Source organism: Vicia villosa, unplaced genomic scaffold, assembly GCF_029867415.1.
Source record: "Vicia villosa cultivar HV-30 ecotype Madison, WI unplaced genomic scaffold, Vvil1.0 ctg.003872F_1_1, whole genome shotgun sequence".
Classification (NCBI taxonomy): Eukaryota; Viridiplantae; Streptophyta; class Magnoliopsida; order Fabales; family Fabaceae; genus Vicia; species Vicia villosa.
The window spans coordinates 148,483-172,623 of NW_026706323.1; the positions used below are offsets into that span (position 1 = coordinate 148,483).

Consider the following 24,141-nt stretch of genomic DNA (forward strand, 5'->3'; position numbering starts at 1 on the left):
AAATAAAACCAAGTAAATTAGGTATGAGTGAGTGGTGATAGGTCATGTAACAGGCATGGTGTGTGAGGTGTGTTACACCTGAGCATCCATTAAGCATAAATTAAGGTATATGAAAGAGCAAAGTTTGGTGTTGGATTGAACAAATATGAACGCGTTTTAATTTCCATGACAGCTAGGAAACAACAGTGTTCAAAATTCAAACTCAATCGACAACAAGTTCACGTGATGAAAGGACAAAAAAACGAGGATAAAATATTCAAAGACAAAACAACTAGAATAATTTATTGAAAACGATTGCACCGACCCAAATGTTACCGTTTTTTTCACGATTGAAATTGATGTAAATAACACTGAATTGTTTTCGTTGGTGGCTACTTATTTGTATCTAACCAATTATGTCTAAATAATCCAAAATCATAAAGTATGGCGTCTCGTCTAAGTGCATGGTAGTATCACATTTTTTGACGTTATACAACTTTAAGGTTTCTCAAAGAATTTGAGGAATATTCTTTACAAAAATAAATTAGATTTAATTATAAATTATTTTAAATTTATTTTCATTAATTCAAAAATAAAATGGATTTTTCTCTTATTTAAAATAATTATTTAAATACATATTACTATAGTGAATAAAAAAATTATTCATTTTATTTTATTATATATAAAAAGAAAAAACATGACATTATTGTACAAAACATTAAATTATTCAGAAAAACCTTGTTTCCTATGAGAATTGATTTAAGTTTAACGCGATAGTTAGACATATCAATAGGTTTGTAAACCGAATGAAATCAAATTAAATCATGATAAAAATTTATTTGAATTGAATTGAATTGTTTCAATTTATTCTAAATTGATCGGAATCATAATCATTGATTTGGTATGTTGTTTTGAAATTCTAACTCGTATCGAACGGTTAGAAGTTAATTTTTCTCATACTGAACCGTTTATTAAAGCATTAGGCCGTAAATTTTTTTTTTTTAATTTTAAATTAAAATTTGTTTTTAGTATTTTTTATTTTCAATTTTGGTTCAGTTGCAGTTCAATTTTAGTTTTGATTCGATTCTAAAATTGTTTGTACAATATAAAATAAAATGCTTCTTGGTTCGACAAGATTAAGCATGAATTCGAAGGTTGTTCACATGCTTGTGTCGAAGATGCTAGGGTTGTTAGCATGTTAAATTAGGTTTAGTGTTTAAACCCTAATGTGTTAAGTTAGCTTGTTTATTAAGTTGGCTTGTGTAATCGGCCTTGTGGAAAAAGCCCATTAGTTAGTATGTTAGGTTTTATTATAAATAGCATACTAATCTCTCATCATTGCTAAGCTGCAAATCCTAATTTAGAGTGAGAGAGGTTATTTGTTATTCTTGTAAACTTGTAATCTTGTTTTAAGAGAAAGTAAAAGAATAGCAGTTATAACCAATTCTTGTGTTCTTCTTATCTTCCCTAATTTCCTATTATACTCTGTTCTTGACATCGTTATTTCACAACACGAAGATACATCTCTGTGTGCATATAAGGTTTATTCGAAGATGCATCTTCGTAAAAATCTTTAATTTAAAAGTCATTTAAATTCAAGGAGTTGTTCGAGATGCATCTTCGAACGCTTTGATTTCATATAAATGTGCCAGGCCATTCCCTCTCCCTCGTTCATTTTCTGAAAAGTACTAAAAAAAATATATCATTTGAGCTATTTTGCTGCAAATCATTCTCAAACCCTATTTAAGAAAGTTTCATAAGTTTACTCACTCCCTTCTACTTCATTCAAACTTCTCATCCACAACTTTGATTTGGTAAGTTTACGATTTCATTCATTTTTGTGTTTTGAATGATGTTTTAAATAACATAAGTTGTTTAAGCTACATTAGATAGTAGTGGAATCGAAATAGGTGGTTGATATGGACATTCATTGCTATTTGGTTAGAGGTTAGGGCAATAATGAGATTTATGTCATGGCTGAAAATCGCGACTTCATCCAGTGATGTATATCTTGATTATACTATTTTCATAGATGTTTCTCCGAATTTGTACATGGCTGAATTTTTGTTGAATTTTTTGTGACTTTCTGGTTTTAACGCAGATGCAGTGGTTGGAAATAACCCTGACAAAATCAGGCCCGGTTGTGTCTCCAAAATCACAATTGTAAGATGGGAGAGGGTCGTGGCCTTGACCACGAAGCCATGAGTTGATGATAACTCGTTTGATGGTTCACAACGTCGTGGTTCGCAACCATCTAATTCTACATTTCGTAGTCTCCTGTCTCTCTACTTCACGAGGTCACGAGTTCCCAAATGATTAAGCAACACCTGAAGCCCCTAAAGCCCAAGAGAAACCCGCAACTAATGCCCTTTTAAAGAGATATCCAGAAAAACCATTTGATACCTCCTTATTTCATCTCTGTGAAGACCGTGCTGTTAGAAATGTCTAGGAATGAGAGGTATATTTATTTACCTTTGCGTTACACATGATTTAAGCTAATTAAATCACAACTGATAGTGATATTTTTTTTTTTTACAAAAGCGTCCTTATTTAAAATCGCGACTAATGTATGACTTTTTACTTTGACTTCACTTTAATATAACTTGATTTTACTTTGGTTTTTACTTTAATATAACGTGGCCTAAAAAATTTAGAATGTTGTAACAATATTGATGCCTTGAAACCATTCAGGAGAATTTTTAGAGATGCATATCGAAATACTCCTTGTGCAATAAACACACTTTCAATACTTTTTAATGACTTCAAGGACTGTTCGGAGATTTATCTCAGGATACACCCAAAAAATTAGGGAGATGCACTCTGGACCAAATTTTGACTAAAATGAGGTATGAGACTGTATTACGAGGGTTGGTGTGATTTTAGATGCGTCGGGAGATGCATCTTCGAACAAAGGTAGAGCGACATTTTTGAATTTTTAAAAGTGTGAAAGATACCCATAGAGTAGAAAGAACATTTCTCAAAGATAAAAGTATTATTTAGGTCATATTTTTCGGGAATTTCTTAATACACCCTATGAATAACTAGTGCATCTCATAAAATTTCGAAAATACCCTCAAATTCTGGAGATGCATCTCCGGGCGCAACCAAAATACACATAATTCATTCATTTTTTTAAACACCCTAAATTTATCAGTAAATTTATTCCGAAAATGTATCTTTGAAATTTCTTCAAAAATACATTTCCAAAGCCTACTTATTTCAATAAAATCTCACACAGCCGAGTGATAATTTTTAGTTAAGTTTTTATACATTTGAAAAATGGTGGTAACCTTGTAATACTTTATTATAACACTATATAACATTGAGCAGTGTTCGGAAATGTACTTTTGAAATAAATTTAATTTTAAAATTAAAATGTAGTTCAAAAAGAAATAAATTATATGTGTATAAGATACGCCTAAAGATACATTTTCGAAATTTTATAGGTTTTTTTAATGAGGTGGGATAAGAAATTCTCTATTTTATTTTTGTCCAATCCATAGTAAAACATGGGCTATAGAACCGGCCCATCAAACTTAATTCAATATTTAGAAAGGATTATTTATTATACCTTTAATTTAATGGTGTTCCTACACCTCGGTGAAAAATTAATGATGATACTTAAATTTAAAAATACATTTCCAAAAAATGTAAACTCTTCAGCCAAATCTCATAAACAGGCCAAAACTTAACTTTTGGACTAAACATTTGTATCAATTAATGAAAAATACAGAACTAAACATTTTGTATCAATTAATGAAAAATACAGAAAATATACAGTAAAATGCTTCTACGATACAAAAGCTTTTTCTAAAAAATAATCCTATTGCCCCGGTTTAAGGAAGACATTTGTTGTTATTCAGACTAACAGCTATTGGGACTTGGAAGATTGGTAATTGTTAATCTATTTGTTTTTGGAATGAAACACAACTCAGACAATAGTTTTTGTGGTATTATTTGGATTGTTTGTTATTGTAGAAACAAACTTCGATTAGAGAACCATGTTTTCCCTTTGAATAATTAGCAACTAAGAATTAACTCTTCATCCATCAACTCATCAAAGAAAGTGTATGTTTTGGGAGAAGATTTTAATATTTTAATATTGCAACCTAACATCTACAACGCTTATCACGTTGCCTATTTATAGTTTATGCAGCTCATATTTCTGTCTCTGGAACTATCATACATAGTAATTTTAATTGCTCAAATTAAGTGAAGCCTTGTTAATTTCATTTTTAACCAAATGTACTTTCAAAAAGAAACTTAAGGCAATTAACAACCAAACAAATTTATACAAAATTAATTTTACATAATTGAAATTTGCTTTTGAAAATGACCTAACATTCCACAAAAGCTGGCCAGTATGTGACCTCTCTTATTCTCCATTTGGTTTATATAGTCAAGTTTATTAACATGGCTCCTTTTCAGATAACCAAATTCAACCACTCTTTGAAAAGTTCGTCCACACAAAAATAAATCATTTTTCATTGAAGATGAAGAGATCCAAAGTAATTTATTCCAAGCCGGCTTCCTCTCTTTCGATGAGTATTTGAACATGTGTATAACATTACGAAACATGGATTTCATTCGTCTAACTCATGCAAACAGATCATCAACATTACACTCTCCGAGAAAAACTTTGACGCTCCTTGGAGAACCACAGTTACCTTCAGCAATTAGTGCTCTTTCGTTGGCAGCCATATGAGCAATGATCTTGTAAATTACTTCAATCTGCAGAAAAATTAGATGTTACCAAAAATCTATCTAACTAATTAACACTTCTTAATAATTGGATTCAATAACATAGTTGAAAAAATTAATATAGGAGAGCAGTGAGGTAAATGGTGTACATCTTCAGGAGCATGGCAACGTTCAGCTACTTCTTCAATTGTCAATGGCTCAATAGGCTCCTTGCAGCTGAAAATACAAAACAAGCATATTGCAATTAGTAGCAAACCTAACTGGACAGTATCTTTAAAAAGAATACCTAACTACAGCAGATTAGATTAATCTCTCCTCAAACTAATATTCTCTTCCATTTGTTATTTACAAGTAGGTCCCTCCACTTATTGATCCCCCCTTTTTCATAACTAACAGGATCCAAAAACCTACCATCCACCTGAGAAGTTGCCTTGTCCTCAAGGCAGAAAGGAGAATCAAATTAAAACAGCCGTCCTCATCTTCATTTGTTGCTTTCCATGGCATACTTGGTTGAACCTTTACATGATGGCCCATTTGATAATAGGTTTATTTGTCGACTGCTAGCCCTCTCAAATACTTGTTTCTTTAGTCAAAGGATAGGGAGTTTTCAGTAACTGAATTTGCCTGCCTTACTAAATATTTAAAAGTTGTTGCATGGCAGGAGTATCATATTAATCTGACCACCCATGCAAATACCTTGAGAGTAACACATCGTGACTGAAGCTAATGGTTCTCTTCATCCAATCTGTCGCGGTTTCCCCCAAAGTCTCCAACTACTCCCCATTCCAAAGATAAGGTTAAAGTCCCCCAACTCCAGAACACAGGCATCCACGAAAAGGTTTGTTCGGAAACTTGGATCATCAAATGATTACATTTTCCTTGAGAAAGACAGTCATTCTTAACCAACTTCAAACTCCTTGATTTTAGTGATGGGTAATCCTTAAGAGGCCACTAGTTTGGCAATATTGCAATTTTGCCTAGCTGCAACTCAACTATCAGCTCAACTACAAACAAGGAGTGGGATTGGGTATCCTCATAGGCATCCCTCTACCTATATTGTCATAGCAAAACCTCTTGATCCATTGCAGAAGTCTCAACAGTAACTGCAAGCATCTAAGGCATTAACTCGTTGTGATGCTATCTAGGTTCACATGCAATAAAATCTCCTTCACGCTACCTCTCAACGAAAGCACCAACTAATAGGAAAAACTCCTAGCTAACAAACGTATTACACCATACCTTGCCTCATTTAGCACTGCCAACACCCGTTTCTGAAGTGCTAAAACTTCTCCTGCTGCTTTTTTACCAGCTTCCACACCTAATTATCAGATTCAAACGTAGTTACGTAACAGCATTGGAATTAATAAAGTAGGCAGTTATTTAATTCAATTTGCATCACTCAAGCTTTAAAACCAACATAAAAATATAACAATCCAAGATAAGTTAAATAAGATCCAGAGAATAAAAAATGGACTTAAGAGAAAATATGTTTACCAGGCTGGTGATAAGCGTTTATGTTGACAAGTGAGGCATATATCCCAACTGCTCGTTCATACAACGCAACAAGGGCACCAACTGATCTAGGTGTCACTTCTTGCACAGTGACTGTGATGGATTCCCGGTCATTAGAATACAAAGCTGACCTTGTTCCCTGCGGAAACTTTAATTTTTAGGACTACACAAACATAACACTGACCACAACAATCTTTTAAATTTCTATAGAATAATCAAATTTGATGAGGAAACATGTTTGATTAATATGTCAGACCTGTAGCATACCAAACAGGTAGTCACCACAGGTAACACCCGGTTCAAGCTCCCAATCATGACCAGGTGGTCTATCACGTAGCACCTCAATGAATGTGGCAAAGAAATTGTGTACACCTTCCCTCAGTTGCTGAATATAGCTGTTCTTGGATCAAAAGTTTAACAAATTTGTTAAAACCAAAAATTACATCAACTAAGCTTAAAAATGGAATAATAACTCACGCATGTTGATCTGTGCTTCCTTTATTTCCATAGACACTAATTCCTTGATTAACCTGTGAAATAAAAATTTTCAGATTTGGATATTACATTCATGAGAGTTTAAAACGTTTAAAAGTTAAAAAGTATTGGCTGTGAGATAGCATGTAGCATCATGAAACATCCACGGTCTTATGATGTAGATACAAACTAGACCCATTATCAACAAGTCAATTAAAAGCTAATAATATCCCACGCATGATGCAGGAAGGTGAACTTAACAGTTAACACGAGTCCATATTAAGACAATAACAACCAATTAGAAAACTGTAGGCTATAAAGCTCCATTCAGCTGTATCTTGATACAAGGCAATTGTAAGCTGGTTAAAAAATTAAAAGAAAATCTAGCAATTCATCCTAAATGCAGGCTAGAGTATACAAATAATGAGGGTAAGAAATGCTAAATGTGCCACACATACCCGATTACCATCCAAGTCATATTCCTTGCCCAGAGATTCCATGACTAGTTGCTGCAAGTATCTACTAAATAATAACAGGCTGTCCTTATACGGAAGGATAACCATATCCTTAGGAATAGAAAGAAGGAAAACAACAGTTAGCAATAGTAACAAAACAGAGGACAGTGACATAAGATAAAACAGAAGACGGTGAGAAGCAGTTACTAATGATCGATAAACTATATAATTCGAACCTTGGATCCTACACCATCGGTAGCCCAATACCAACATAAAGCCAGCAAAGCTGCAGGATTATTCTTTATCTGCATAAAGTTGTATATTAACATGAAATCCTTAGGGCTTTTTCCTTTGTGATCAAGAAAATTCAAATTTAAGCTGACAAATTTGTAAAGAGTTAAAAGCTGAAAACAGAATTGAAAACAGAATTGTAACAAACAACTGATTGTATCTTGATTGATTATCACTATTGAGAGTATTAACTTTAGTGAGTTGATATTTCATTTTTGTTATTAATATCGGAGCCTAGGTGCATTTGGTAATTTTGTAATTCCTGGTTGTAGATTTTATCTGGGCTTGGGTAAGTAACAAAGTTGTTATCAGGCTTTCTTTTTATATTCAAGTATACCTCCTGATTCTAAACCAAAAGGGATTAGATTTTGTTTGAAAGCCACCTTAATTGGGGTACATCCTAAGCTGCTTTTGATCGGATAATTTTGGACTGCCTTCATTTCCGCCTATAGCACCTTCGTTGTGCTAGATGTGAGGGGGGTTCTAAGTCCAACAATGCCAAGAGATATCGCCCCGGTGGTGGTTATAAGGCTTCGAGAGACATTTAAGTCGATTATGTGGGGTTCTGTTAGGCCCTAAGCCCAAAGCCTGAGGCAATATTAGTCTATCCTAGATCCAATGTAGGCCCATCCGCATTGGCCATAACCTGGCGTGAAAGTGTCGGCAAGTTGCCTTATTTGTGATATGATAGAATCCAGAAAATATGAATACTGTATTATTTACTTCAATTGGTTGAGCTTAAAGCTCTTAAAATAGTGAATGAAACAAAAAAACTAAACCAGTGTTCCAAGAACTCCTAAACCAGAGCAAAATTGCTCCTAAACCAGAGAGTATATCTCCTAACAAACTTTCTATGTCCCTAACTAAACCAGGGTGCAGTAGGCCTTAAGCCCAAATTCTATGATATTCTATTCCTAATTCATGTAGGTTGTAGCTTAACTTATTAGAGAGCCTTATTTAAACAATTGTAGATTTTTTTTCCAGATTTATGGTCAATCTAATTTATAAGATTCCAGCATGAAACCTTCTTGATTGATGTTTCAAAACCTAAGTCTAATGTGTAGGTTTATTTTCTTGTTTTTGCTATCTATCTTATTTTCTATAATTTATTGCGTTTATTGGCAGACACGTCAATAATTTTTTTTTTTTAATAAAGACACTAATTCATCCCATGAAATTCCAGACACCAATCACAAAGGTAAAGTGCAGCACCAAATAGCCACAAATTGAACCCAAAATCTACATTCCTGTTCCCAAATTCCTATGAATTACCTATCCACCATAAGCTACTAACCATTAACCAATCATTCGCTTCCTTACTTTGACCGATAAAGCCCTATCAAATCCCAAGCACCTACAGTGCTTGCAAATTCTTATCACTAACCCACCCACCACAAACCCTAAACTAATCATTCTTATCCTAACTTCGACCAATAAAACACTATTGAATTCTCAGCACCTGTCTTGCTTGAATCAAATGAAGCTACACCAGGAGAAAATATATTTAAGAAGTTAACTTTACAGTAATGGTGAGGGAAAAATGAAAATTACAGAGTAAGACTAGCAAAAAATGGCATAAGAATCTTGTCATAAGTAACATGATTTAGTATATACTCTGAATATGCTACATGGAGCATCAACCTCACTTAAACATGGACACAGAAAATCTTTAAGGAAAAAATGTTCCTTTTAGTAGAATTCTTTGCATCCTTGCATTTTTCATACATACAGATACAAAAGCCTTCATCAAATAGGAACAGCAGTCAAGGTAACCTTCAAATATTTAAAACATTGGCAGGAAAAAGATGCATACCACAGTATTCCTGTTTGCCTCATCCATAAGTGATGCACCAAGAAGCATTTCTCGAATATTAATAGTCTGAGTCAAGAAACACTACAATTCAACACAAAAACAAAGTAGGTAATAACTTAATTTACATTTAAGACCAATCACCTGCAGAGCTGCTGGAAGCAGGCCGACTGCAGACATCTCTGATGTTCTACCTCCCACCCAGTCAAACATGGGAAATCTAGCTAACCATCCCTCAATTCTGGCAGTATTATCCAACAATGAATTTTCTTGTGTTATAGCAACACCCTGCATTATATCATGAATTAACAGATTATCATGAGTAGATAAACTGACCAGTGATCAGAGATGTGCTGGTGATATAAGGCCCATATCATTGAGAAATTCATGACCGTGCATACAAAAAAAATTACTAGTAAGTAATAACTGAAAAGTAATGATAAATGAATACTCAAAACCAAGTTGATATATTATATTAATATGGAAATTAGTTGTTCACAATTCAAAGACTTAACCACAACCATCACCTAAACAGTGAAAAGAAACTATAAACAACTCAAGAAGTTCAATTGTTTATAGACAAAGTAAGAAAATATTTTAAAATAGGAGTTGTAGCAGTGATCCAACAACTGCCTTAAGACTTAAATATATTATCAATCAATAATAGTTAATAAGAAATTCTCAAGAAAATTAAAACCTGAGATTAAACCTGTTTTGGGAAATCCAATCCCGCTTCACGAAAGGCCTTTTGTACTTCTAATAAGCCATTTCTAGTCTCAGGGGTACCTCCACTCTGAAGATAAATAAAAAATTCAATTCAATAACATGTCAGCATAACATCATACCTTTAATTGTCCATTAAGATTAGTAGCACATGGATTAAGAAATACAATTTCTGTTCTTGTTTTACTTAAAGTCATATTTAAACATTCTACTATACCCTTTCATTATGGATTTTTCAAGGTGAAATAATTAATTACTTGAGAATTATTATGTGAGGAAAAGGGTATAATAGAGAATATTGTAACTAATGTTATATTAACTTTCAAAGAGATTAGAATAAAAAAGGATCACTTTTTTTCTTTTCAAATGGATGGACAAAAAGGAATGGTAGAAGTAATAGACAAAGTATAATCTCAATGCAGACCTTTGAAATCACAATTACAAGTGTCGAAGCTAGCTCAGGGCCAAGTTGTGCAATCTGATGATCAATGCCAGCAGGATCTGTGTTGTCAATAAATCGTATCTGACAAAAGTCCAGAGCATTATGTGAGGCCCCTATAAATACTTACTTTCATACGAAATATTCAATAACACGGGTTGTCCTTGCTCGTATACTTTGTAACTAACCAAATACAATAATTGCAAGCATGTTAGCTGAGTAATAGTAGAAAGTTTGGACCCTACCTTTCGTTCGTCCAAACAAGACTAGCCCAAATTATCAAAGCAATTTACCAAAACATTAAAACAAAAATGCCACACCAGAGCTTTTTCATGAAAATATATCATTTCAAGAGTTTATACGAAGTCTGTTTAAACTTTTGAAACGGAAAAAAATTAGAATATGAAAATAAATCAGATTTATAGTTATTCTCAGAAATGAGAAACTATTTTGAGTAGCTTCTAAAAAAAGATGGAAGATTACAACAATCTAAAATATTAAAAAATTAAAGTGTTTTAAGTGACTGTAACTGCAAAAAGATCTAATAGATAGATAAATCATGTTTGAACACAACTCAAACATTATCTTTTTCAAAACATAAACAAGCATGTCCTCATTAAATAGCCGCAATTCCTAACAAAACAATTGAAGGGAAATTAAACTCCATTACTGACAAACAATGAGCACGAACAGCTCTAGGAATAGCCGTATCATAGTGTCCGACACGTGTTGGAAAATTCAAACAAGAGTCTCTTTTTTTTTCTTTGTTTTGACACTCCTTGAATTGGTGTTTGACACCCATATGACATTCATACGACGCTTATCAGACAACTCAGACATAAGTCCCAAAAAATATTGTTTATTTCTTTGCTTAGACACACCTCATACTTACTTTAGATACATACAGGGGTTAAAAATGTGTCAAGGCAATAATGACTCGGGAGTTAAAGACATTAAATTTGATTATAACATTTTTAAGTTTTTCTCGATAGATAAAGGTCAAATACTGTCATATATTGGTTTACATTTTTTTCATGCAATAAAATTGTTTAATTTAGACCTTTTATAAATGATATTAATAATTTATTTGATTATGATGTGTTTTTTGCATTAGCTGTGTAGGAGTATATGCTTCATGCACTCTCTTCTATATTTAGAAGAATACTCACCAACCTCATTTGATGGAGAAATTTCAAAACACCCCTTCTCCCCCTTAATTTGTAATAATAGAGAGAAAGCATTTGTAATAAAGGGAAAGTCAATGTCTCAGTATGAATGCCGGTGAATTTGGGAAACTCACCTCGAAATAAACTAGTATGTAATTTAAACATTCTCACAAAAACAACACAGTTGAATAACATTGCCTTACCTTGAGTGGAGGATTATCCGGAGCAAGCGCCTCTGCAACAAACTGTGGTCCAAGTGCAGAACCTCCAATCCCAACAGAAAGTATCTGAGTAAACCTCCCCTCCGGCGAAGAAGGCGGCTTAATCTACCCAAACCGAATCAATAAACACGCAAACAAAACAAATCCAATTCATAAAACCAAAAAAAAAACAAAAAGTGAAACTTAACTTCTTATTAGAGACTATAATTTGACATTTAGTGAGTCACATCACATCATAGTTAAGTAACAATTTCGCTAATTGACTCAACAAAAACAGTAAACGACAAGATACGTTGACTAACCTTACCAGAGACGACATCATCAGCAAATCCACAAATAGCATCAAGCGTCTTATCAATCTGCGACTTCAGAAACGAATTCGGCGCACGATTCGAATCCCTAAGCCAATAATGCCCAACCATACGCCCTTCATCCGGATTCGCAATCGCTCCCTTCTCAAGCTTCTCCATAGCTATAAGCGCGTCCTGCAACCGCGGCTCCATTTCCTCAACAAACTCATCGGTGAACCCGACGCGGCTCACATCGAGATACAGTCCGATTTCCTTGTGTTGGTAAAGCCAATCAACGTAGCGCCGCCATAGCGCGCGGGGATCCTTCTCGAGACGGTGTGTTGTCGATTGAACGGCGGAGAGATTAGTCGGAACCTCGCGCGCGACGGAGCGGGTTTGGGTGAGTTTAGGTCGGATTTGGTAAAACGGAAGATCCGAACGACGTCGTGTTGAGGTTAGGAATGCGTTTTGGTTGTTTTGGTTGTTTTGAAAGTTGAGTGTAGTGGAAGAAGAGTAAATGCTTGAAATTGAAGCCATGAGATTGAAAAATTGAAAGGAATGGGTTTAGGGTGTGAGCATTTATATATATTTTTATGAATGAAATAATGAAGTGTGTGATTGAGTTGAATTGTTGAATGTGTTTTTTTTGGGTGATTGGTGGAGGAGAGTTGGTGTTGTGTGACTTAGTTTTATTGTTGGTTTGGGGGCGATGATATTAAAGAAGAGTGCATTGGGTTTTGATTGGTTGCTTGAATTGAAAAACAATGTGTATATTGTCTTTTTATCAAAATGGGTTGAATGCTCCACTTGCCCTCGAATCGAATATTCTTCCTTTTTTAACTAGTATAGAAAAAAATTCTTCGTAAAAAAGATTTGCATGAATTCCCCTAACATTTTTAAAAAACTTTTATTTTAATCTTTGGCAGGTCAATTTATCAAAAATGATGATGCGGCAGCGTTTTTTATTATTTTTCATTTAAATTCAAATTAACGTGTTTAATGATTTGTGGGAGGACGATTTTGCTCTTTAGTGAAAAACAAAAGCTTCAGTCATATTTGAACAAATTCGTAGTGTTCATTTCAAACCCTAGCTCTGGTTTCGTCTTCTTCGTTGAGTCTAGAAACGTACTCCTTAAGTTCTTCGCTCTGGTTCCGTTTTGAAGTGCAACCAGGAAAAGCTTTTGTGTGATCGAAAAGGTACTTTTGTTTTGCTCAGTTACGAATTTTATGTGATCTCAATGCATACTTTTTGAAAGTCTTATGAGGCCCCACATGTACCTCTTTCTCTGCGAATTTTAATTTCTGAGTATATGTGTTTTTGCATAAATGGCTTTTTTTATGTCATATTTCTGTATGGGGGAAATTTTGTGCAAGACAAACACATGTTTTACAGGGAGGGAGTGAAATCATTGTGCAAGGTCATAACTCTAATAAGTGGAGTTTTTTTTGAAGTTGTTAGCTTGGTTAATGAATAGGGTTATCAACGATTGGGCATGGCAAAAAAACTCATACGCGTGGGTACCCACACGAACCCGCCCCGAAGTTGACGGGGGAAAAACCCGCTTTATTGGATCTGGTTTCGGATTTGAGTTTTCTCCGATTATAAAATATGAGAATGGGTTGGGTAATGAGGGCACTATTACTCGACCCCGAACTCGCCCCGTTTTATTTCATTATGTACATTATAATTTATATTTCATAATTTATATTATTAAATATGTGGATGATGTTTTGATAATTTGATTTGTATTTTTTATTTAAAATATTTGAAATGTATGTATGAAACCGTGTCATAGAACAACTTGGAAAACAATTGTGGGTGTTGATGAACTCGAGCATCTAACTGTGTCTAAATCAAAGGTTGTAACTCTTCGTCTCACCCAAGTAAAGATGCAATACAACGGAAAGCATAATTTCCAACGTCACCAACATCAATAATGTCATAAATGTATGGATGTAGGAAATCAGGAAATTGGACAAGTAAAGATCTCTTGAAGATGGGGTTGGCGATTGACTGCTAATCGACACATTTGACGGTTAACTTCCTTTTGCTTTTGTGCATGATCTCTTTATAGTCTGACTCCCATGCGCGCCCTCGCCATACTCTCATTATCTAGGATCATGATGCAAATCATTCTATTGACTCTTCCTACTTTTCTTAACTCCCCTCTTTGGCTTGTACTTCACTAACGGTGGACATATTGAAGTTGTGGGTGGATGTGCTAGTTCAAAAATCTTTTTTCTCCAACACCCTTTGACCTATAATATCCAAAGTACTGAAATATCTCTTCAAGTCTTCACACTCTGCTTCTAAATCTCACTTTGTACCACTCTCATCATAACTGACCTCATGTCTGCAATGTGCAATTTCGTCTAAAATACATGAATTGAGTCTAAAGGAAAATGATTGCCTAGTATTTGGAAACCGAAAAGTTGACGCGCACACAACAACCCATGTGTTGTTTAAATGAAGCAACCACATCTTTCTTGGCTTGAACCAACAAATTTTACCCTTTTTAATTCCTTTTTAAATTGCATACATTGTCTTGAGACAAAACCGTGTAAGTTGACATAGAACAACCTGAATCCTCAGCAGCGGTTGTCTCGACAACCAAATTTGCTGCAATATAAAAAACCGTTAGATTGATCATTTAGATTTAATTAGGAAATACACAAGTCAGCCTACAATTAATTTCAATCTCAAATATTTTTTATTTCCGTAGATAGTTACTTCCTCATTGCACTAACTTTTTACTTTTTACTCATATGACTTGAGATACATCCACATTTATTTTATACAAACTTTTTTATTTTTTATTTTTAATCTAATAATTATTAAAAAAATATAATATAAAACTAATTCAAATATGGAAAATACACATACACTTTTATAGAGCAATATTTTTTAAAAATAATAAAGTATATGTAATTATGTATTTTGGTATCACAAAATATTATATGTCCAACATTGAATACTTATCCGACCAAAATTGATAATACTACTCACACAACATATACTTTATTATTTCTAAAATGTTAAATACATTTTTAATTTTAATAAATATACAAAGGTTGATTTTACTCTATTTAATTTTTTTACCAATGATGTCCAAATATATTTATGCTAAAAGTATAATGATTAAATAAAATATAGTTTAAAGTTAAATAAGACACTAACACACGGATATACACCAGCAATATTTTTGCAAAATAATAAAATATAATAAAATTAAGCATTTCATAAGTTATATATATATATATATATATATATATATATATATATATATATATATATATATATATATATATATATATATATATATATATATATATATATATATATATATATATTAATCATTATAATTTTAGCCTAAATATATTTGGACACCATTGTTTGGTAAAAAAAGTTAAATATTGTAAAATTAAAATTTATATATTTATTTATATTAAAAAGTTATTTAACCTTCTTAAAAATAATAAAATATATTGTATTATACCAAAATACATAATTACATTATATTTTATTATTTTTTTAAAAAAATAATATCCGTATAAACATGTATGTGTATTCTTCATGTCTTAATTAATTTTTTATTATATTTTCTTTTAAACATGTTTGTGTATTTTCAGCGTCTTAGTTAATTTTATGTCATTTTTTTAGATAAATATCAATTTAACAATGAAAATAAATAAAAATAAAGTTGGTAGAAAATAAATATGAATGTACCTCAAGTCATCTAAATAAAAACTAATTGAGATTGAAATTAATTGGAGACTGACTTGTGTTTACTTGTATATTTCCTAATTAAATTCAATTGACCAATCTAACGGTTTTTTAGATTGCTGCAAATTTGGCTGTGCCGAGACAACAGCTGAGGATCCGGATTGGGCATAGAATGTAGTGATTATTGTTGACATAGAATAGAGTGATTATTGGTACCAAAGTGATGAAGTGATTATTGTTGACATAGAATAGAGTGATTATTGGTACCAAAGTGATGAAGTGATTATTGTTGACAATAGTTAATATGCTTATATATAAAATGATGATCTAAGATGATTGAGAGTGATGGTCGGAGTGGTGAATCGTGGTAGTTAACAGGGGTGAGTAGTGAGTCGTGGTGGTTAACAGGGGTTAGAGATAGGATCAAAACGGTGGTAGTTGTAATAGTGAGTCGAATATTTGTTAAAAAAAATTGAGTTAAAAACGTTTTTTATTATTTTAAATATTAATGAAAAATTATTTTAAATTAAATAAAAGAAAATCAAATCAACTTATTTTTGTCGACCAAATCTTGATTTGAAATTGACTTTTATTTTCTAGTATTTTAAAATTTCTATTTTTATATTGTATATATGCTAAATATTCTCTAAATTTTTTATTTTTATTTATACCTATTTTAAATTCATCGAGTTCAATATCGTCTAATAAATGTTTTATAGTTCCGATATCCATGTCCATATTATCAGGTGCTTCGGTTATTGAGGAGACTTTTTCTTGTTTTCAAGTTTATTTCATAGTAGAAGTTAGTATTAATTTTTAGATATCAATTAGAAGTGTTTTTGCTTTTAATTTAAAGTGTTTTTCTATTTTTGTTGCTAGATTCTATCTCAATCTTCCACCTTATGTTTGTTATAAAAAGATAAAGTAAAAAAAAGTTTTGTTATATTTTTTCGGATATTATTGTTAGGTATATTTTAAAATTAATGATTTTCGGATCATGCTGTTGGATAAAATCTTAAAAGATATGGTTTGTTATAATGAGGTGAAATCTTATTAAATATATTATTTAGTTTTTTTGGCTATAAAAGTACTATATACTCAAACTCACAAATTTTCTAATTCTACCTCATATTTTTCATCAAGACTAGATCAATCATGGATTCTTCCTTCAATTTACGTTTAACTCCTCTTCTTGAACCAATTCAATCAAACATTCATTCTTTGAATGATCACGTCTCCATTCATCTTCGTTACACCAAGTTAACAATTTCTTCTACAGTCAATGATCCAAAAAATCTTATCTTTAACTATAGAATACTCAAAGACGACTACTTTTTGATTCCTTCGGAGATCTTATGCAACACCGACACAATCATGGATGATGACACCACTCGCTCCTTGTACGAAATATTCAATGGCGCGCCTGCAGGCATGATAGAAACAACTCTACATTCCATGAGAAATTGTGCTAGAATAGCTACACTTAAGAGCAATGGACGTAAATTATTAGAGATGAATGTGTTGATACGAAATGTTACGTTACACACGATAGAAGAAGATGAATTTGATCAATATCATGATAATTTAAATGGTCAAAAAATTGTGGGTTTGTCACCAAAATTGGATGTTGATGCTACTTCAGATTCTATGGATCAATGTTCAATTTGTTTGGAGGAGTTTTGCAATGGATCTCCGACAGAGTTCTTCTATACAAAATGCTCGCATATTTTTCACAAGGAATGTATTGTCAAATGGATTTTCCGATGTTCAAAACTTTCGCATTTTTATTCTTGTCCATTGTGTCGATGTGAGATAATATGAATAGAGAAAGGAAACATGTATATGTACTATTTTTTTTTTGTGCACAATATAGTTGATTAATGGTCTTAAGATAGGTACCTGATATAAAAAATTGTATTTGTATTTAGGATTTTTCGATGTTCAAATAATTTATTTTTTACTTTTGTTATTGATATTTTTTAAAAAGACTTTTCCCCCTTCTTGTTGTTGATGTAGGTTTTGTTGCCAACGATATCCAAATTCTTCCTCTAAACCATATAACCATCTCATGAAACTACAAACAAACATGTATAAAATTATAACTAAAAGATAAAAGATGAAAAGGCCAACAAGTCACTTATTCTAGATAGACTATACTTTTTACATCTTTGGCTACCAATAATAATTCGTGTTATGAAATTAACTAAAACAATAGAGAGATCAAAGAGAGGTAGAGAAGAAAGAGAGCAATATTATCTTATCTTATTTCAAGTGTGCTTTACATTGTAATATGGGTCTCTATTTATAGGACTCAAGGGAGATAGAAAATCACACATATTAAACACATATTAAGTATGGAATAGGAAGATGAAGAACAAGGAGATGGATGGACATCCACTAACATAAATATTCATAACACTCCCCCTTGGATGTCCATTGAGGATATGCCTCGTTAAAACCTTACTAGAAAAAACCCAGTGGGAAAAATTCTAGTGAAGGAAAAAGAGTACAATATCCTTTGAATGTGAATTGCCTCGTTAAAAACCTTACCAGGAAAACCCAATGGGACAAAACCATGGTGAAGGAAAAAAGAGTGCAAAACATATGTATTTCTCCCCCTCATGCAGACATTTACATGTGAGACGATATTCTTTGTAGTTGTTTCTTAAAATGTCTTCTTCGAAGTGACTTCATGTAGTGGTAATAGTAATGCGGGATTTGATGAAGTTGTTTCCATGAGTTGTTTCATAGATCTCCATGAAATGGTTGTACCATCACATGTAAACAAATAGCCTGTTTCTGATCTACTATTGTGAGAATCTGACAAGTAACCAGCATCTCTAAGATAACGAAGTATATGTTTGACTCCGTTCAAATGTCTTCATGTAGGTGAATAATTGTATCTTGGTAATAGATTGACCACAAACGATATATCAAGACGTGTATAATTAGCAAGGTACATTAGTGCTCCAATTGCACTAAGATATGGTACTTCAGGACCAAACAATTTTTGTAATCATTTTCTTGAGGCCTGAAAAGATCTTTCTCTACATCTAATGATATAACAATCATTGGAGTAGACAACGAATGAGATTTGTTCATATAGAAGTGTTTCAACACTTTTCTATATAATCTTCCTAGTGTACAAATATTCCATTGTCCAAATTCTCAATTTGTAAGGCTAGACATAATTTTTGTTTTTCCTAGGTCATTCATCTTAAACTCTTTCTTTAAGTAATTTATAGCTTTTGGAAGCTCTTCAGGAGTTCCAATAATATGTATCACATTCACATAGATAATTAGTATTGCAAATTCTTTTCCACATCATTTTATGAAAATACAAGTACAAATTGAATTATTTGTATATTCATCATTTAGTAAATATTCACTGAGGCGATTATACCACATGCATCCAGATTCTTTCAACTCATACAGAGACTTGTTCAATTTGATGTAGTAATTTTCTCGAGATCCATAATTACGTGCCTCTGGTATATTGAACCCTTCAGGGAGTTTCAGGTAAATGTCACTATTAAGTGAACCATATAAATAATATGTCATTACACCCATCATGTTCAAATTATGCCCTTCATGTGTTACAAGGCTAATTAATTATCAAAAATCGATTGAATCCACTACAGGTGAATATATCAAAATCAATCTTAGGTCTTTGTGAAAATCATTGAGCAATAAATCAAACTTTATATCATTCTTATTTTTCTTTTTCACAAAAACTCATTTATATCACATTAGTTTCACATCTTGAGATGTTCGGACTACAGGTCCAAAAGTGAGTTACTTGTAAAGTGAGTTTAGTTCTTCTTCAATTGAATATATTTATTTTGGCCAATTCTCACTTAGTCTACAATCTTTAATAAACTTTGACTCATGATCCTCGTTATCATTGATCACTTTTAGCGCTATATTGTATACAAAGACATTGTCAATATTGACTTTATTCAGTTATCTCAATTTAGGTTCCATTTCATCCATGACATAATTTATCGAGATCTCTTTATTTCATATTTCAAGTACTTGATTTATTCTTCTGGAACTGAAAATTAAATTATGTCAAAGTGCTCTAAGCATTTTCATATCCTCACTTGGGTCATCTTTAGTTTCTTTTCTTAGTAGAGGATTTTTAACATTGGAACCAACTTTCATACCACGCTTCAGGCGCAACAATAACTCGTTTGCATTATTATATTATCTAATAAGAGAATCCACTTTGAGTGGAGTATTATCAGCTGATAATTTATTTCATAAACTTTGCAAATGAATAATATTGTGAACATTTGGTTCATATTGAATTGTACGAGGATCAAGACAACAATTTAGTTTAAATTGTTCATTTGAACTTCTTGTTCATGATTTCAGCTGCTTATTCTCTCCCCCTAATATTGGGAAAATTAATTTATCAAGTGATAATTAGCCTACTGGGCTGAAATCAAGTATTTGATTATTTTCTCAAATTATATCCTCAAAATTGAGATTCATATTAATTATATTTTTCCAATATTCTTTCAAGACTCATCTTAATGTATTATATTGGAGCAATTGGAATATACACAACACATCCAAATATTCACTTAGATGAGAAGTATTATAATAAATTAGGGAGGAGTAAGATATAGTATCTTGTTGGCTTAATGCGAATAAATATCTTAATATCATACTTTGGGTGTTTCAAATATATAATTTAGAATTGATGATCTCATAAGTATCAACCATATAATTAACTTTAGACGTCTAAAGAATGGATCTTCGGGTCCATTTTCTTTTTATGAACATATATTACATGATATTCAATATCAATTTTAATAATATATGAGATACTTATACAGGAATTTCTAAAAAATCCAGAAAACAAAATCTTAGTCTAATTAGTTGAGAAAATAATTTCACAAACTTCTGGTTGCGAGTAGAGACATATGCATGATATTTTAGTCGATGCAACAATTAGTGTCATAAAATCGTAATTTCTCAAATTTTTATTTTCCTTTAGAAACACACAAAAATTGACTGGATTGAAGAAACTTCTGGTTCTTCAATACAAATTATCCGCGTCATATTAAATCCGAGACGACCCAACCGGTTTTACCAACGACACATTTAAGTGTAATTTGTAAACTACAGGTTTACAATGACATGTGCTTCAATTGTACTAATATAAGTGTAGTACAAGCCCGGGAAAAAAACGGTAGCTTTTCTACTACCCATTTTCTGTCCAAATTGTGTTGTGTAATACAAAGATATTCGATACCTCCAATATAAGTCAAAACCCATATAATAGTATTTCATTATTAAACACTTTAATCAAATACATTCATATCGATTAAGAAAAATAATTCTTTAAATAATTCTCTTGAGATATCTTAACATTAGTTTAAGAGAGGTTTTTTTTTTTTTGTATAGTTCTTCAGGAACTCAATCACAATCACAATTTTTTTATAGTTCTTCAGAAACTCAATCACATTTTGTAGTTCTTCAGGAACTCAATCACAAATCGTTTACTAATAAAAATAATAATATTTATAATCCTTCTGGGATGCACGTTATTCATGCAATTCTTCAGGAATGCATGAAAATTACAATTGTTGTTTTCTTAAAAATTGAACAATCATTCTTTAAGTAATCCTTCAGGGATGCTTCAAGAACTTATCGATGATAGACAACTTTAAAATATATAATTGTGTTAATTAAACAAAATTTCCAGTGAAATCTTATACAAAAAAATAATAGAATAGCATGCTAAAATTTAATCTATAAGATGAAGAAAAATCTTAAAAACTTACTCGAAAGAGAAGAAACATGATTATGCAAATTGATCATAAAATCGCTCACATGGTAGAGTTTCGTGCTGATAACGTGTTATGAAATTAACTAAAACAATAGAGAGATCAAAGAGAGGTAGAGAAGAAAGAGAGCAATATTATCTTATCTTATTTCAAGTGTGCTTTACATTGTAATATGGGTCTCTATTTATAGGACTCAAGGGAGATAGAAAATCACACATATTAAACACATATTAAGTATGGAATAGGAAGATGAAGAACAAGGAGATGGATGGACATCCACTAACATAAATATTCATAACAGTGTAGAAAAAGAGGAGTGGATAATTATTAATTAGTGTTCAAAAAGTCACTCTAGAATTTTAAACACGTTAAAAATAAACATAAAGTAATAAAATATTATTATTTTTGTCAAGTATAGCAGGATATTATGCAAATCATGAATGTTTCTTTTAACTCTTTTAGAATTTTTTTGTAGTTTAAAAAATTAAAAGGGTGGTCTGGTGCCATCGCTATGGAGTGAAAAGAAGGGCTTTTTTTTTTTAAGGGCTGAAATGATATGATGTTTACATCTATTATGAGCAATCATATGCTAGGGTTCAGTCATATGCTAGGGGTTGATTTGATTTTTCAACTTGAATTTATGGCCTTTTAGCTACAACTTCAAACATTGTATAGGCATAATTTCTAGATAAAATATTTAAAGTTGCTATTTTAGTCAAGAAAAATATTTTTTCTGTTTTTATCAATTTTATTTTTTTAATAAACAATGGAATAGACTTCTCGTTAAAAGAGTTAAAAGAGTACAAGAGGTATTCGCCTGTTTACAAATACACTGCACGATTAGAAAATCTAAAGGATTTTTACACCAAAAATAAAAGCTCATAGCACCTTTCGATTTTAGCCCAATAATATGCAAAAACCAAGAAATAAGTCTAACCTGCTTAAAAACCTCACCAATACCGACAACTTCGTTATTAAAAATGATTGCATTTCGTTTACACCAAAGAGTCTAACAAGTTGCCAATCACAACAACAATCTCTTTCAAACTAAGACTTTCCCTCTTAAAGAATCTATAAACCACTACAAGTATTCAACAACAGACGCCGAGTGCCTATGCAGGTGGAACACCAACCCACATCAACATCCTAATTCATACCTCACGCGCAAAAGGACACTCCATAAGTAGATGGGCAAGTGATTCTCCTTCATCATTGCAAAAAACACAAACATTTTTAAGACTCCCCTTTTAGCCAACTGTTCCCTTGTAGCAATTATGTTCTTCACACATTTCCAGCCGAAGACCTGGATCTTTGATGGAACATGAGTTTTCCAAATGTGATCCACGCGAATCCGAATCTAAGACTAAAGGACTGCCAAGACGCATGAACTCCACATAACCACCATTAACCGAATATGAGGCTTCCCCTTGTGGAAACCATATAAAATTACCCTCTTCGCCTAAATTTGGACGAATAAATGAGAGAATGCTTCTCAACTCCAGCAGTTGTGTTGCTACTTCATCTAATAGTACGTCACTCAGACCCGTGAAATCCCAACAATCACCAACAAAAGAACCCATCTCGCAAATTGTAGAATCCGAGTTAGAAGAAGTGTTTAAAATAATAGGAAACACCTTGTTTAGTGGTGAACCCCCTAACCAATTTGTTTTCCATAACAAAGCTTTTTTTACCATCGCCCACCTGCAAGAAATAGAATCCAAAAACTAGTCCAAATTTCGTAACATAATCGAACCAACAGAGGATACATCCTTCACCAGAGCGAGGACTTTTTGACATTATACAACATATTCCCACCAAGCACGCTTGGTTCCAATGCACCGTATCTACGAGGAAGTAACGGTCTCCATATAGCTTCCTTATCCACTAGGAACCTCCACTTTCATTTGCAAAGCAAAGATTCATTAAAAGCCTCAATACACCTAATCCCCAAACCACCATTCTTCTTGCTTTTGCATACTTCCTCCCAACTGACCCTCACAATGCCACCTTTATCCGAACCTCCACTCAATAAAAATTCCCTCTGTATTCTAATCAACTCGTTTAATTTGACCTTTAGAATTTTGAAAAAGGAAAGGAAGTAAATTGGGATCGAATTCAAAACCGAGTTGATTAAAGTCACTCTACCTCCTACTGACAAAAACCTACTCTTTCATAATGACAACATCTTCTTCACCACTAGTAGCCATACTGCCTTCGTTCTATGCTTTGCTCCAACCAGAATTTCTAAGAAGTTGAATGGAATATTCCCCCTGTCACAACACAAAAAAATGATGCAACTTGAATAAACTCATCCTCCAAATATACCCCAACAAGCTACTTTTACAAAGATTAACATTCAATCCTGACTCCAATTCAAAACCCCTGAGTATCGCCTTGATGCAACGCAGATTGCTTCATGAACCTTCCCCTATTATAACTGTGTCATCTGCAAACTGTAGGAGTTGAAACTCCACCGTGTTGTTGACTTGAAAGCCTTTGAAGTTCCCTAACTCAACTACTTTTTCCATCAACTTTGATAACTCTTCCGCCACCAAAGT

The 24,141-nt window shown here is 32.5% G+C and overlaps 1 protein-coding gene across 1 annotated transcript; it reads right to left on the reverse strand.

Annotated features, from left to right (window-relative positions):
• Window positions 1-4,228: 4,228 nt before the first annotated feature.
• LOC131641605 (glucose-6-phosphate isomerase 1, chloroplastic-like) lies at window positions 4,229-12,785 on the reverse strand. Its single transcript, XM_058911906.1, has 14 exons — window positions 12,074-12,785; window positions 11,754-11,876; window positions 10,370-10,468; window positions 9,932-10,015; window positions 9,367-9,510; window positions 9,226-9,291; window positions 7,358-7,426; window positions 7,125-7,232; window positions 6,670-6,722; window positions 6,449-6,587; window positions 6,175-6,331; window positions 5,920-5,998; window positions 4,830-4,896; window positions 4,229-4,710 (listed from the first exon to the last, which is right to left on the reverse strand). Exons 1-14 carry the CDS (start codon window positions 12,596-12,598, stop codon window positions 4,576-4,578), a joined length of 1,848 nt encoding a protein of 615 aa, XP_058767889.1. The 5' UTR covers window positions 12,599-12,785; the 3' UTR covers window positions 4,229-4,575.
• Between the last annotated feature and the right edge of the window lie 11,356 nt (window positions 12,786-24,141).

Bases quoted from the DNA above. Each gene is read 5' to 3' on its own strand.
- LOC131641605 (XM_058911906.1), bottom strand. From the start codon at position 12,598: ATGGCTTCAATTTCAAGCATTTACTCTTCTTCCACTACACTCAACTTT. The intron at 11,877-12,073 runs GTTAGTCAACGT...CGGTTTGGGTAG, and splicing joins ATGATGTCGTCTCTGGTAAG to ATTAAGCCGCCTTCTTCGCC. The intron at 10,016-10,369 runs GTCTGCATTGAG...ATTTATCTTCAG, and splicing joins TTGTAATTGTGATTTCAAAG to AGTGGAGGTACCCCTGAGAC.